The 16,629-nt window shown below is 39.8% G+C and overlaps 1 protein-coding gene across 1 annotated transcript in view; it reads left to right on the plus strand.

Moving 5' to 3' along the window:
• AGBL1 (AGBL carboxypeptidase 1) overlaps positions 1 to 16,629 on the plus strand; it is a 779,202-nt gene that overhangs the window by 192,112 nt on the left and 570,461 nt on the right. The window contains exons 16-17 of the mRNA XM_068543058.1: positions 3,389 to 3,533; positions 15,180 to 15,333. Coding sequence (XP_068399159.1) covers positions 3,389 to 3,533; positions 15,180 to 15,333 — 299 coding nt within the window. The remainder of the gene's footprint in view (positions 1 to 3,388; positions 3,534 to 15,179; positions 15,334 to 16,629) is intronic.

Raw genomic sequence — 16,629 nt, forward strand, 5'->3', positions numbered from 1 at the left:
TGTTTTGGGGGTAAGCCCACACCTAGGGTTGAATCCTGTTTATTGCGCTTGCTGTGTGGAGTTCCTCAAGACACTTAACATCTCAATTTTCCCAGTCTGTAGAGTGTGCATAATAATACCTTGAAAGGATATAATTAGGATTAGAGATAAGATATGCCAAGTATTCTAATTATTACTTCTAGAGTCTTAGGTCCATTTATTCTACAGGCCTTAGTTGAACAGCTGCTAAGTCCAGGTACTATGCCAAGCTTGAAGATACACAGGCAAATAAGCATAATCCCTGCCATAAAGCATGGGCAGTGAGGGAGAGGCACAATGTGATAAGAATTATGTAAAAGGGTGGATATTGGGGAAGGCTTCCTGAAAGGGGAAACACTTGTGTTGAGTCTTGAAGGAGGAAGAAGAGTTGGCTAAATGAGGAAGAAGGAAAGCATTTCCATACAAAGGAAGAACATGGGAACCATTTGAAATATAAAGGATGAATGTTACTGCCTTGCAAACATCCCTCAGTATGTTCATATCATAATTGGGAAAACAAAAAGAACTTGATAGGATCTCACTTTATCATGGACAGATCTAATTGTAGCAAGTCAAGTGTTTCACTTTGGAGATTTATGCAACACTTCACTTTGAAGAAGGTGATCTTGGGAAAGTTTAAAGGTTTCTGAAGAGGAAAGCTTTGCTAGAGGTGGAGTCATCTCCGGGACTCTCCCACTACAATGCGGCCACCAGGAGACTCCAGTGGGGAAGCCTGACGTTTGCTTTAGTTTCACCTACAGCATAGACCCTGGATTAGGGTTGCAAATGAATCTCCTTTAGCTGAAACTCATCCTAAATGAGGTGATTTTCATTTTTCTTAAATTCCAGCCATCAGCAACCATCCTGAAGAGGGCTGGATTATTAGTGGGGAGCTTTTAGTCTTGCCCACGACAATCTTGCCCATGAAGCTACAGCAAGGGTGTGTGTACAACACGTGTGTGTGTGTGTGTGTGTGTGTGTTGGGAGGGTGAGGAAGTAGATTTTATAGCCCAAACTACCATTCTAAACTTTCCTTACATCACTAGAACCTTGGCCCACAGAAGCTCAAAAGCTAAAAATTATTCTGTTTTATTTCTCTCTCCATTTCACTGTAGCTGTTCCCTGCCTGGAGTCCAGTTTTGGTCTGAATGGTGGAAAGAGCCTAGGGATGGGAATTTCATATTCTTATTTTTACTCTCTCTCTTGTTCTCTCTGGTGGCTGGTGGGGTAGCATAGAATTTGCTTAGGATGAATGTGCCTGTGATGTGACTTCAGTGTACTTAGTACAGTGGGAAGCCTAAAAACAAGCAAGGCTCATGTCAGATGAGACCACCCCCACTGGCCTCGGCGGCATCTTATTAATCTTGAGGAAAGATGCAGGCTCTGTCTCCACTGCATGTAGGTGAAAAATTTGGGGATGGCAAGTCACTAGATGAGTGTTTCCACCTGCCTTTACCTTCATGAATATATATGTGTGATGTGTGTGTTTTCACACTCATGCATGTGAAGCTCTATTCCACATTCTGATTGGTTGTCAAAATGTTGACTGGCTCATTTCACTTAGAAGAGAGGTGTAATTGACTAGGTTCAGCTAGGTGTAAACTGAATGTGTGCTTGCAGTGGAGCCTTGAAATCAGAGTGAATAAAGGTAGAGCATATGTGGTTTGCACGCTTTCTGAGTTAACATCTGCTTCTTTACATACTTGCTAATAATGAGAGCCTTAGCTCCGGAGAAATTATGGAACTTTGGGGAAATCTGGAGAAAATAGACTCAATTAGGTAGCAAGATCCAGACGGCACCATGGGTAAAGATGCCTTTCTGGGGACTTCCCTGGTGATCCAGTGGTTAAGACTCTGCTTCCACTGAAACGGGCGCAGGTTCAGTCCCTGGTCAGGGAACTAATATCCTGCATGCAGAGCAGTGCGGTCAAGGAAAAACAACAAAAAAAAGTTGCCTTTTTGAAGTTTCTAGTCCTGTAGTCACAAAGGATATGGGTCCTATTAATAGGATGCTGAAAACTGGTACATCGTTGGGGATTTCCTTCTTTCCCTAGGATGACCAAGGATCCAGTGTGCCATGTTGGCAGAAGCCGATGCAAGAGAAGTGTATAGCCTGATAGGTCATAGTCCGTGGAACTACCAATTTCCCTTACTCCCATTCTTAGTTTTATGAATATTGAAAAAACCACAAAACCAGACAGTAGATTTTCTATTTCTTCCTTTCTTGCTCACTTGATCTTTTTTTGCTTTGGTGGGAGGTGTCATGAAGGTAGCAAAAAAGGCAGAAAAGAATAATCCATATCTTTTATATTTGCAAGAACGCACAGAATAATTATCTGCTGTTTCTCCCCTCTCCCCACCCTTTCCCCCAGTGAAACCCCAAAGCACAACGGACAAGAAAGCCAGCGTTGTAAATGTTCAAAGGTGGAATTACATCTTTTGGTGTCCCGGTGTATTTTGCATTATAATGCAGCCTTGATGATAACATTTCTCAGGAAAGCCTGCACAGCTGTCTCAGCATCAAGAGGCAAGGAGGGAGCGTTAACTGGCAGCGGATAGGGAAAATATTGCTTGGAATGTACTTCTGGGTGCAAATTACTTTGATACTGTTCTCTGAAGTGTCAACATTGGTTCTTCACCTTTGACAAAGGAAAATGTTCATTCTCAAGCTGTAAGAAGCTGAACCACATTTGGGGTGACAAACGTTTTCCTTTGGGAAGAAAGTATTGTGTAGTGGAATGAACAAAGGCCTTGCAGGCAGATCTGGGTTTGAGTCCTGTATTGGACACTTACTAGCCTTTTGACCTTTGACAAATGGATTTTTCTAAGCTTTTGCTCTTTCATCCACACAATGGGTTGTTACAGTGATAACAAGATAACATACATTGTGTTGAGTCGGAACTCTGTATAGAGTAGTGATTGCTAATAAACCATCTGGCAGGCAGAAAGGAAAGGAGAAGCCAGACTCTGTGTTATCTGGAGAGAGGCAGGGGTTGGAACCCAGATTTGGGTAATAAAATATATGTCTATAATAAAATCCCAGGAAGAACAGAATTATTCACATTTTCCTCTGTTTTCTAGTTCAGTGACTCTATAGCCTTCATTTTCAGACACAGCAAGGAAAGGCCTATGGCATAGATGCCACAATTAGGAGACAGATGGAGTAGCCTAGATGTTGCTGATTTGGGCTCATGACCTGGCAGTAAGCTCACTTCTCTATTTCTCCGTTTTCTAAATTTTGCTCACCAAGTGTTTCAAGTGAAGGACATCTTGCTAGTATATAACACTAAAGGTTTATGGCATCTCGAACCCTAAATGACTGTTTTCCCCACCTTTCCCTCATTCTCTTCTCTTCTCCTTTCTCTTGTAGGAATCATTATCGCCAGAGCGCAGCCGTCACAGGGGCAGAGTCTGGGAAGTGCTATTACACCCTCACCTTTGCCGTCACCTTCCCGCATGCCGAGGATGTCTGCTACCTGGCCTACCACTATCCCTACACCTACACCGCCCTCATGGTAACTTCCTCTCTACAGCCTTATGGCGGCCCAACTGAAGGGGCTCTTTGAGGTTTTCCTGGAAATATTCAGGAGACCCTGTCATCCTGGTGGGGACTTCAGCCTTCCAAGGGAGCCAGGGTTTGTTGTCACTAACTTGGTGGCTTTCTATTTGTCCCTTTTCCTTCCTTGGACAGAGTTCGAGGCTGAGGTCATGACCAGTGACATTCTGGAGGCCCCAGTGGCATCTAGTGCTCTTCGTCTGCAGGTTGAGTGTGGGAGGTGGAGGGCAGGGGGACATTTCTTAGGGGCTCTATCTTTAAAAAGCCCTCAAATTAAGCAAGGAGAAATGAGATTAGAATGAGATCATTCAGTCGAAATGGGGTAAAACCATGCAGGTCAGCTGAGATGCAGATTTAAAGGACATGGGTGCATTGAGAGGAGTGAAGCAGAGGGTGAGGAGGTGAAGCTTGGAAAAACTCCCTGAGTTCACCTTACAGCTGCTTCCCCATTTCCAGTGGTTCCCATGGCTGTGGGCTGGAGGTTGCTAGAAGGATCCAGGGCAGACAAGAAGGGTGGAACAATAAAGCACTGAATCACTGCAAATGTGGGTCACAATCTTTTTATGAGAGGAGGGTAGTGTCAACCTGTCCAAACTCGAAGTCAGCATTCCAATGTCCTATCAGGCCCTGCACAGGGCTCATTTGACCCATCTGAGCAAACTGCTTAAACCATACAGTTTCCTGTCCTTTGAAAAAGTTGGCAAACCATCCCTTTCCCCTAGCTATTTCATGGATATCCTGAGGATTAAAGAGCTAAAGTATCTCTTATAAAGTACTTTCACCCTCTGCATTAATGCAAAATGTTATTAGCATATTTATAATAATATGTGTATAAGCAAGCGGATATATCACTTAGCCTGAAGGATGAGCATTTTCATTGCAAGTCTGTGATAAGGAGTTGGAAAAGATGATAACCAAGAACATCTTTCCCCTCAGAAGAAATGTTCAAGCATAAATACAATTTTTTCTCCATTGAGAAGGCATACCTTAAACCACTTGGCTAACTGCTTCATAAAAGTACATCTGCCCTTCTCTCCATATGTTGGTTTGCCTAAAGAGAGATTTTTTTTTTTTTTTTTACTATTTCCCAGATTGCAAAAGATATACAACTAGTATTATTTGCGTATTGTACTTAGAGATCTCAAGAACTTAATCCAAGAAATGTGCATCACAAGCTTTGCTGTAACAAGGCATGTTTGTTTTAAAACATGCTCGTTGCCTTTAGGGACTTACAACAGGCAAGATTCATGATCCCCTTCAACAGCTGTTCTTATTGTCTTGCCTGTGAAACCCTGCACATGAAAACTCTACTGGGGAAGGGGATTCCTTTTTGAATGCAGGTTTGCCTTTTCCATCTGGGGAATGATCCATGGTTCCAGGACACTATTCTTTACCCTTGTTAGAATATCTTTGACCTCCTGGAGATTCTCAGTGGCAATTAGTATAAAAGTTTAGAATACAAAGGGGCTTGGGGAATTGTCTAATTCACCTTTATCATTTATAGATGCAAAAACTGAAGCCTAGAAATCTCACATTTAGCTAGTGGCCAAGCAGGGAACAGAGTACTGGCCTTTGACATCTATTCCTGTCTGAATAGAAAGTCTGAAACTCCTTCAGCCGGCCTTGACTGCAGCTGGCTTCTTACTTTGAATTTCAGACTTTGAATCAGCTTGTAGGCACTTAGCAAGGACCCATCAAAGCATCTTGGAATAAAAATGGGATCATGTTTGGGGAACAACACCCTTCTCACCTGAACCACATCCATAGCACCCAGAGTTATAGACAAAAATCTTGGGTTGATGACTTGAACTCAACCATTGGAGGTTATATAATCACACAACCTGATGATTATATGCACCTATAAATGTGGGCTGCCATTGCAGTAACTACTGTATGTCATAGCTTTTGTCTTTGGGACCACTCAGTACTCTTGTCAGACTAAAGCACAAGGTCTAAAGTTTACAATCAACAAATAGTTTAGGAGCCACTGAGGTCAAGTTGGGGCTAATTTCATATTGAGGGGGGACAAAAATTCAAGAAAAGAAGACCCCACCATCACTTGATCTCAATGAGAGGAAGAGAGAGGTCTTGTTCATTGATGCTTATTGGCTTGTTACTTTGCCTATTGACTGAACCTCTTCCCACTAGGAAGAGGAGAATTAATGAGAAAGAGAGACAGGAAAAGGATAGCTTTTCATTTCTTTTAAATGAGTAGAACAGAATAAGAAAGACGATTTGTTACTTGAAGTAAAAAATGTATATACTCAATTTTAGGTTTTACATTTCCAATAATGCATGGGCTTTGTCTTCTCCAGGTTTAAGACAATAATTGACTCTGTGACTTCTCTTAAAAAACTCTTCCTCCCATCATGGACAAAATAAGTACATTCTGTAATGCACACTAGTCATTTTTATTTTTGGACATGTCCTAAGGAGAAACAGTTTTCTTCCAACAGATCAGTGATAAATGTGAATGATACCCCAAGGGCAGAATTAACTGGATGTTACTTGAGGGTTATGCCGAGGGGTGGAAAATATATTTCTATGTGGAATTCACAATTTTGTAAATCACTTATAATATGGATTACACTTACTAATTATAGACATTTTTATAGCAGAGGACATGTATTTTGGAGGTTTTTCAACATGAATATAATTTTACAACCTTAAAAGTTTTATTATTCTCTTGTAATAAGAGAATTAGTATTTGGATCTTTCAAATTGATATCTTCCAGATGCTTGCCAGGAACTCTGTTGGATAATTGTCCAAATTATAGTATTAAAATAAAGCTGAAAGAAAGAAATACAATATTATTGTAATTATGAAGCAAGCAAAAGGAGTTCTATTTAATCATCCATCTCAAGGTATCAATAATTGCAATGATTGTTAAAGTGTTGTTAGAATATTTGTTAAAGTATTTGGATTATGTTCTGGATTGCCCCTAGGTAGCCAGGAGTATTGGTTGAAAATGGTGCCCCAAGAGAATTTCTGATGGACATTTTAGAGAGTAAGAAAATGGGATCTCACTGAGAACTTATAACTACATGAGTTGGCAAGAGATGAGAAAAGTGTTCAGAAGTAGGATACATGTGTTGGGAGAGCTTAAGGCTTTTGAAGGGTAGAGTAGGGTTTTCACCAGATGCATATACCCACTGTGGTAGATGCTACCAGCATCATCTTTAGAGATAAAATGGAGTGTACTGTGGGGAGAGTAAGGGAGGGGAGGGGGAGAGAGGGAGAGAAAAAGAAAGAATTGAGAATTAGAATGTCATATTCACAATCTCTTATAAAGGGCTCACATTTAAAATGTGTCAAGTAGGAAATATCGACTTACATGTGGTAGATCGAAGATGCAATGAGCAAGTCATAAATCAGTGCTGTCACTTAATCAATAGACAGACACCTATCTTTGCATGGGCCAAAAGAAAGGACAGGCACCAGTAAAGGGTCCTGATGTTGAGGACTTGAACACAAAGAGCCATTTTGGAGGAGCTGAGGTGTGTGTGGATGGTGAAGTCACTGACCACAGGGACCCCTGAATTCCAGGGTTTTGAGCACAATGTAAGAACAAGTTTTGGAGTCAGGCCTGGATTTGGGTCTAAGCTCTGTGTTGTCTTGCAGTGTAGTCATGGGCAAGCTATTTAACTTCTCTCAGCCTCAGTTTTCACATCTGTAAAATTGGAACCATTGAAGTGGTTATTCTACAGGTTATCAAGATTACATGACTTGATACATAGCAAGTGTTAGCCAAGTGCCTACAACTAGTAAACAATATTAGGTGGTGACCATTAGAACGTTTATTCTCTCTTTTTTTAAAATTAATTTATTTTTATTAATTAATTTATTTTTTTGCCTGCATTGGGTCTTTGTTGCTGCACACTGGCTTTCTCTAGTTATGGTGAGCGGGGGTTACTCTTCATTGTGGTGCACGGGCTTCTCATTGCGGTAGCTTCTCTTGTTGCAGAGCACGGGCTCTAAGCGTGCGGGCTTCAGTAGTTGTGGCTTGCGGGCTCTAGAGTGCAGGCTCAGTAGTTGTGGTGCACGGGCTTAGTTGCTCCGCGACATGTGGGATCTTCCCGGACCAGGGATCAAACCCATGTCCCCTGCACTGGCAGGTGGATTATTAACCATTGCACAACCAGGGAAGTCCCTATTCTCTTTTTTATGATGATGTGTGATTATTTTCTCTGTTGGACTGATTGGAAGATACCCATCCCACAATACATAATAAAATTAAAATTATGTAAAAAAAAATTCCAATAAAGGACCAAAAAGAAATAAATACAAAATCTACTGATGGTTTTCTTAGGGTGGTTGATTGTAATTATTTTTTCTTTACTCTCTTTTCCAAATCATCAGCAATATAACTTGGTTTATTTTTAATGGAAAAAGGGTATTAAAGTCACTAATCAGCAAATCTGTGAGTACACATCTAGAGACTAATCACTTCTCTCAGTCTCAAAGTCAAGCTGTATAACTTAGGGAGAATGGTATTGGCAGACTGGGGCAGTTTGAGAAAGCTCATTAGAACCTGCTTACAGCATGTTCTCTTGCTTTCTATTTAGCTTAAAGGTGTCATTTGTTCTTGTGATGAGAAGCCTTCGATTCTCTGATGAGTGTATTTAAGTGACAACTGAGAACTAGGCAGTACCAAATAAAATAGGCCATCTCCTTAGGGGTGAGCTTTCTTCTGAATTAGGGGGGACAGGGAGTGTAGCAGTTTAGGGGATAACAATGAGAAACGAACAATTTTTGAGTGTATAGTGCTTCTTACTTTATCAGTAGCCACCAGCAGGGTAACCTGCTGAGGTCAAGTGAAGCCTTTTATGAAAGTTTTAAGGGAGTAGCTGATAAAGCAGAAGGGGCAGAAGACTCCTGCCGAGAGGCACCACTGAGGCTGCAGGCTAAGTTATCAGCCGGATGTCTTTCATGGGTAGGTAGGATTTTCTTTTAAGACAGCCTCTCTGGGGGTTTCCGTAATTGCCTTGAACTCATTCCCATTTTTATAAAGAAACCCACACTTGTGGCTTCCGCAGGGATGTTATTACGGTTGGTTGTTGACACACACATTCAGAAGCCCTGCTTCTCTCATCAGTGATCCCAACAATATCCAATTAGACATGGCCTTGCTGGACCTGAGATGGGGGCGTTCACCTAAAAATCATCTTCAGGAGAACAGTACAAAACCATTTTTGCAAAAGGCAAACCAACAGAAGTTTATAATTGGTTTACTTCTGGAAGTTGTCTGTGTGACTGGAGCTAGAATAATGCACTAAGCACAGAGGTGTTATGTATTCGGTGGCAGGTGGAATGATCAAAGGGACAGAGATTTCATTAAGGGGCACAAGGAGATGGCTGCATGAACAATTACAGAAAATGGGCTTAAGCTAAAAGACATTAGGCATTTGTTGAATTGTAATATTAGTAATCATGAAAAATGTCATAATAAAAAATTAACAAAGAACTCATAGGAGAAGAAAACTTTCGAACTTTGCTTCCTCCAGCATTGCCCGTTAACGTGACAGTGTTTTAAAGCAGGGGTCCCCAACCTTTTTGGCGCCAGGGACCAGTTTCTTGGAAAACAATTTTTCAATGGACTGAGGGTGGGAAGGATGGTTTTGGGATGATTCAAGTGCATTACATTTATTGTGCACTTTATTTCTATTATTATTACATTGTAATATATAATGAAATAATTATACAACTCACCACAATGCTGACAGGAGGCGGAGCTCAGGCTGTAAAGCAAGCGACGGGGAGATGTTTTAATACAGATGAAGCTTCGCTGGCTCGCCCTGCCGCTCACCTCCTTCTGTGTGGCCCAGTTCCTAACAGGCCACAGACCGGTAGTGGTCCATGGCCCTGGGGTTGGGGACCCCCGTTTTAAAGGACAATGTATGTGGGCAAAAGAGGTTTATTCTTTTTTTTTTTTTTTTTTTTTACTTTTTTCTTTTGTATCTAATTGTGTTTGATGACTTCTACAGACAAAACTGCTTCCAAGCCTCCTGCCCTTATCTGATTTATAGAATCTAGATTTAATTTTTTTTCAAGATTTGGCAAGAAGAGCTATGGCCTGTTTGTAACTTTTGTGACATCACAGAATGATGGCCAGTACTCTTCTGGAGAAGGGTCTCTATCTCTCCCCCATCTCCTCCACATCTTGTAGCCATAATAAAATGTGAAACAAATAACTTTGATGGCAAGAACAAAACAAACAAACAAACAAAACAAAAACCCTCAATTCAGCAGACAGTGTTTCCCAAAGAGTATTCTACAGCACTCCATGATCCTGAGATCTTTAGAGAAAAAGGGTTGAAGAGTCACATACATTCTTGAAACACTGTTTGCTAGTTTTTCTTCTAAGAGTTCAAAATGTGTATTGGCATGTTAAAGAATCTGAACAATTCTGCAGCCATGAAAATGTTTTCATTTTCTTTAATTCACCATATCCCAGGTGCCTTGGCTATGAATCTCCACCCCTCTATACCCCAGCACTTCATAACATCCTGAAGGTTACATTTTGGGAAATGATTCAGGAAAGGGTATTGATTTCCTAGTTTGGGGGCCTGGAATCTTGATAGTAATTGTGAGGCAGAGTCTACTCAGTTCAGATTTCAATAATTAATATTGGGAGCAATTTTCACCCAGAAATGTATGAAAGTGATTAAAATAATTCATTTACGATCACAGAGTATCATCTAAATCCAGGGCGATCTTGACTCTTTATGAGGGTGCTGGAATTTCCTTTTACCGGTGTGGCTGAGACGGGCAGACATTCATATGGGATCATTTTCATTCTTCTCCTGTGCCTTCTCTCCTGGGATGCCAGATGGACACTTCTTCTATTAGCGCTTTAATTACACTGATTTAATATTTATTTTCTTTTTAATATATGAATTTCTTTCATGAGCTTCTTTTAGGAGGATGTTTTTCTATTCCTTAATGGTTTTATTTTTCCTGTTTTTAAAACCATTTTTACTTAAGTCTAATTTCATTCAATTATTGTCAGAAAATGTGGCTTGTACAATATCTGCTTTTTAAAAAACTTTTAGTGAATACTTTTTCATAGTCCTGCATATGATTAATTTTTGTTATAGTTCCCTGAATGTTTAAGAAAAAAATAAAGGATGCTCTCTGTAAAGACAGCTTGACATATATCTATAAAAAACAATATTGTTCAAATACTCTATATCATTTTTTTTGCAATTGACTTATTCAAGACTGAGGTACTGTTTTAAAGCCTCCCACTCTTAGTACAATTATTTCCCTTTCTGCCATTTTTGTGTTGTACATTTCAATTGTGTTATTTGATTCTTAAGATTTATGAGTTTTTTATGTTCATTGTGAATTGTGCCCTTTATCAAAATAAGATTTTTAAATCCCATTTAATGCACTTGGTCTTGAATATGACTTTGTCATATATCACTCTTGCCAGGCCCGCTTTAATTTATGTTTGCTTAACCATTTAGTTTCAATATTTCTCTTTTAAAATATTTTAGTGGAGGCAAACAGAACAAGAAGATAATTTAGGAGTGTTTATCATACACATCATGGGTCTTTTTTTTATTCTCTTTGAAAGTTCCTTTTATATACAATAGGCAGTGAGATTTTAAAAAAACTAATCTGAAAGTTTTTGTCATTTAATAAGGCTGTTTAACCTATTTGTACTCAAGACAATTTTTGGTGTTACTTCTGTCATTTTGATGCGTCACTGTTTTTCTTCCTTTTTTTCTCTCCCCCTTCCCCCATTCCTCCCTTCTTTCCTTCCTTCCTTCCTTCCTTCCTTCCTTCCTTCCTTCCTTCCTTCCTTCCTTCCTTCCTTCCTTCCCTCTCTCTCTCTTTCTTTCTTTCTCTTTTATGCAACATGGAGTGACCATATTTTCTTTGATTTTTTTTTCCTACAGTGTTTATAATTCTACTAGTGTTTCCCTTTTAGTTCTTAAAAAAATTTTGAACCTACATTTCTTCATCATAAATAACAGCTAAAATTGAGTGTTTCCTGTATGACAGGCACTTCTCATACACAATAAACCGCTAAATTATAGCAATCATTGAATGACATAGGTAATGCCATTTTATATACATTTTAAAGATGAGAAAACTGAGTTACAAAGAGGTTAAGTACAGAATTTACACGACTCTTCTAGAATCCACAACCAAACTTTGAACCCAGGCAGTCTGACTCAAGATCCTGCCCTCTTAGTCATCTTGCCATTCTGCCTTTCCATTTTCAAGAATTAAATAATATTATGTTCATGTAAGTTGAAAAGTTAATATTTTGTTTTACTTTATTCCTCACTTACACATTTCTTTTTACTTTTGTTTTAGAACCAGATGATGCGATTAACATTTGATAATATGTGTTTTCTCCCTAAAAAAATTATTTTTAATGTTTGTATTATGTAGTAACTGTGTTTTCCAATAGTCATTTAGGCAAACCTTGTTTAACTGAACAGTCCTTTGATATCATTCTTTAGTTTGATTTGGGGCAGCTGAAATTTGTCTTCAAGTTATTAATGTCAATAAAGATAAGATGATATGTTTCCTGAGCTCTTGCATAGCTGAGCATGTATGAGCAGAAACTCATGAGCAAAACCTTGGCGGGTTATAGGTTTACGCGATTATAATCCTCTGTACTTTCAAACTCTAAGCAGGGCCTTTGTGTTTGTGTGTATACCATTAGTGAGCCTCCTTGTCTCCCCAGGGGTGTGAGACTACCACCCAATCTCTAGTGCTGGTGCATCACAACAATGCGTGGCATTCATTAGCACTTGACAAACAATCAGAAGACTGAAGTACAAAGGTTTGGTCAGATAAATGGGCCTTAGCTGAATCTCATCTTGAACCTGGAGTAACCATGATCCTTCTAATTCCTTTTCTTAGTATTGTGTCAAATGCTGGCTCCAAGAAATACCACCAGAACAACCTGTTTCTAACACAAACCTAAGTGTATTGCGTACCTTGGTGTGTTAGATAGAATAATGCCCACCGCCCACCCCAAGATGTTCATATTCTAATCCCTGGAACATGTGAGGATGTTACTTTATGTGGCACAAAGGACTTTGCAGATGTGATTAAGTTAAGCCTCTTGAGATGGGGAGATTATGTTGAACTATTAGACTGGGTCCAATGTAATCACAAGGGTCCTTAACCATGAGTGAGTGAGACAGAAGAGTCAGAGTCAGAGAAGGAGATTTGACCATGGAAGCCAGGGTAGGAATGATGCCATTGCTAGCTTTGAATGTGGAGGAAGACACCATGGGATAAGAAAAGCAGCTGACCTCCAGAAGCTGGAAAAGGCAAGGAAATGAATTACCGTCTAGAGCCTCCAGAAGGAGCAGTCCTGCCAACACCTTGATTTTTGCACAGTAAAACCCATTTTGGACTTTTGACCTCCAGAACTGTAATACAATAAACTCGTGTTGTCTTCATCCACCAAATTTGTGGTAATTTGTTACAGAAGTGATAGGAAACTAATATATTTGATAAGGGAGAATGTGACAGAGTCTTGATAGTGTCTCAAAGGGGGAAGGGCAAAGCTGGGGTATTTATTAAGACTTTAAAGTTTTGTTAAGGTCAGGTATTTTAATGTAGGGGCTTGATTAGCATTGGGTAAAGATCATGATATAATGGTTAAAGATTGGTGGACACTGTAAGGCAAGAATCTTGAGGAGAGGGGTTCAAAGGGTCTTGGATCAAGTCATTGTTACTTTCTATTGAAGAGTTGATGAGATGTTCCTGAAAAATAATAAATTTATGAAAAATAAATTTATTTGTAATTTCTATTTTCCTGGGCAAGAGTTTCCTAGGACATTAAACTTATGTTGATGCAGATAGGGAATAATAAATTCATATTAATCTAGGAAACAGGCTGTGTGGAGGCAGATGATGTGGGGTCTCAGTTGTAAGGAGGATATGATTCAGGGTCAAATTTTCAGGTATCCCTGAAGCTATAGGAAAGGCCACAGAATCATCTGGTAATCTTTTCTTTCCTTGGAACTTTTTCTTTTTCCTTGTAAGTCAAATGTTTCAATAGAGTACAAGTAGATTTTAGTCTCTTCCTACCCAGATGCTAAGATTTTTACTTAACTTAGGACATTCTTTCTCTTATTTCCCAGTGTACTGGTTTTCTATTGCTGCGGTAACAAATTATCACAAATTTTGTAGCTTAAACAATTGAAAAAATTAACTTACAGCTCTTTTGGTGAGAAGTTCAACATGGATAAAAATCACTGGGCAAAAATCAAGGGCTGTGTTCCTTCTGGAGGATGGTGGAGGATAATCTATTTCCTTGCCTTTTCCAGCTTTTAGAGGACACCGCATTCCTCAACTTTTTACCCCTTTACCCCCCAGCATGGCAGGCTGAGTCCTTTGCATGTGGTTCTGGTCCTTTGTGGCTGAGGAAAGTTCTCTGCTTTTAAGTACTTTTGATTAGATTGGCCCCAACTGGTTAATGCAGGATAATCCCCCCACCTCAAATAGACCTCAGTCTTAAACATATCTGCAAAGTCCCTTTTGTCATGTAAGGTAACATATTGACAGGATCTGAAGATTAGGGCATGGACGTCTTTGGGGGAGCCATTATTCTGCCTAGCACCTCTGTAGTAAATCTTTTTCACATGTAAACACTTCCTCTACCTTTTGAAGGCATTACTCCATTTTTCATAAAATGTATTATGAATCTTTTATAAATATTTTCATAGGAGTCATGTTTGTTTCATTTGTCTAGCAGACATGTTATTTGTTAAATAACAAGGTGGGCAGTTTTTCCTCGGCCCTCTTAATACCTATTTGAATGTGTTAATACCTATTTGATCTTTAGCTGGAAGGACGATTGTGTGCACTGACGTTCTTGTATTGGAGAAGGACCGCTTCCCTTTCACTGGTTACTGAAGTCACCGTGTCCCTATTGTTAGGGTATGCAGTGTGGTTGGGAGGCAATCTCTTAACATCTTTATGACTAATTCTGCTGTTTGGGTTATTGAAAGTATCTTCAGAGGTCTTAAAGATTGTTGACCAAGAACCCTATTTTCAATGGTTATCCCATTTTTGTATCTTTCTGCATTTTAAATGAATGTTTAAATGGGAAGGTAGGGTGGGGAAAATCAATTGCTACCAGTTAGTGGTTCTCTTCACTTAGCATTCTCCCTGGATCAATTGCTTTCTATTTTCCTTCAATATGCTCCCTACTCTCCTTATATTGCTTGATTCTAAAGTAATCTGAACTGCTGAAGCTCTGTCTCATGTTCCCGAGTGTCCTGCATGCACTCTGTCTTCATGGTAACAGCATTCTTTACATGCAACTGTCATGGGAAGAATGTTGTATGCCCCTGCTCTTTTGCTTTCAGTGCAACTTGAAAACAGATATTCTACTGTGCAGACATAAGCAGGCATGATGCTTCCTGTTCAGCCTCATTGAACTTCTTCCAGGGAGTAGGAAGAGCACCCCTTTTAAATCACTTAATGCCCACTGTCAGGCAGATTAGGTTAACAAAAATACTTCTAAACTATACGGAGTTAGATGAATATAAGCTTTGTTGCTGCTTTCACCTATTATTATTATCAAAAATCTTAATATACACTTCTGTTACATCTCTGCTCCAGACTCACCTTGACGTTCTGGAAAAAAGCGTGAACCCCAAGCAGGTCTACTTCCGGCAGGAGGTTCTCTGCCAGACGCTAGGAGGGAATTCATGTCCACTGGTGACCATCACTGCCATGCCCGAGTCTAACAGTGCTGACCACCTGGAGCAGCTCCGTGAGTAAATGGCAGACCCTCTTCTTTGAAGATTTGGTGGTGAAGGTGGGGGTCCTCAGAGTCTTGGAAGCACTCTGTCCCTTTGAGATCAGAAGCTCCATAAAGTGTTGGGGACTGGTCTACCTTTATAGAAACCCAACTCTTCTTGATATGACAAAAGGGTAAATATTCATATTGCTCTGTTGTCAAAGGGAGAAAACAATAAATTGCAAATTGTCAGAAAAATGAAATGACTTGTTGGAATTGAGAGCAGTTTACAAGTGACAGTCACTTTTCCTAAAACAGAACCAAGACTGGAAAATGAATCACATTTTGCAACTTCTAATCCAGGGACTTTTCTCACCATGCTCACTCCCGTTATACTACACTCACGGTCAGTCAAGGTTAGGAAAGGAAGGAAGTTGAGTGTTGGAACACTGGCTGAAGAATTCCCTTGATGACCTGGATTACAGTTTGGATCAGAAGAGCTGACAGTGTGGAGGAGGCTCTAGCCAAGAACTATAAAACCAAACCAAAACACACAGGCATACACACACACACAGGCACACTCTCACAGGCGCACAAATGCCCATTTAATATTAGAGTCCTGAGCACAAATGTGATTTGCTTGTAACCAACCAGCTTTTTCTTTTTTTTAAACATCTTTATTGGAGTATAATTGCTTTACAATGTTGTGTTAGTTTCTGCTGTTTAACAAAGTGAATCAGCTATATGTATACATATATCACCATGTACCTACCCACTTGCATCTCACCCCACCCTCCCTATCCCACCCCTCTAGGTGGTCCCAAAGCATGGAGCTGATCTCCCTGTGCTATGCAGCTGGTTCCCACTAGCTATCTATTTTACATTTCGTAGTATATATGACAATGCTACTCTCTCACTTTGTCCCAGCTTACCCTTCCCCCTCCCCATGTCCTCAAGTCCATTCTCTACCTCTGTGTCTTTATTCCTGTCCTGCCCCTAGGTTCATCAGAACCATGTTTTTGTTTTTGTTTTTGTTTTTGTTTAGATTCCAGATATATGTGTTAGCATACGGTACTTGTTTTTGTCTTTCTGGCTTACTTCACTCTGTATGACAGACTCTCGGTCCACCCACCTCACTACAAATAGTTCAATTTCGTTTCTTTTTATGGATGGGTAATATTCCATTGTATATATGTACCACATCTTCTTTATCCATTCATATGTTGATGGACACTTAGGTTGCTTCCATATCCTGGCTATTGTAAATAGTGCTGCAATGAACATTGTGGTACATGTCTCTTTTTGAATTATGGTTTTCTCAGGGTATAT

This window comes from Eschrichtius robustus, chromosome 1, assembly GCF_028021215.1.
Source record: "Eschrichtius robustus isolate mEscRob2 chromosome 1, mEscRob2.pri, whole genome shotgun sequence".
In the NCBI taxonomy this organism is placed as follows: Eukaryota; Metazoa; Chordata; class Mammalia; order Artiodactyla; family Eschrichtiidae; genus Eschrichtius; species Eschrichtius robustus.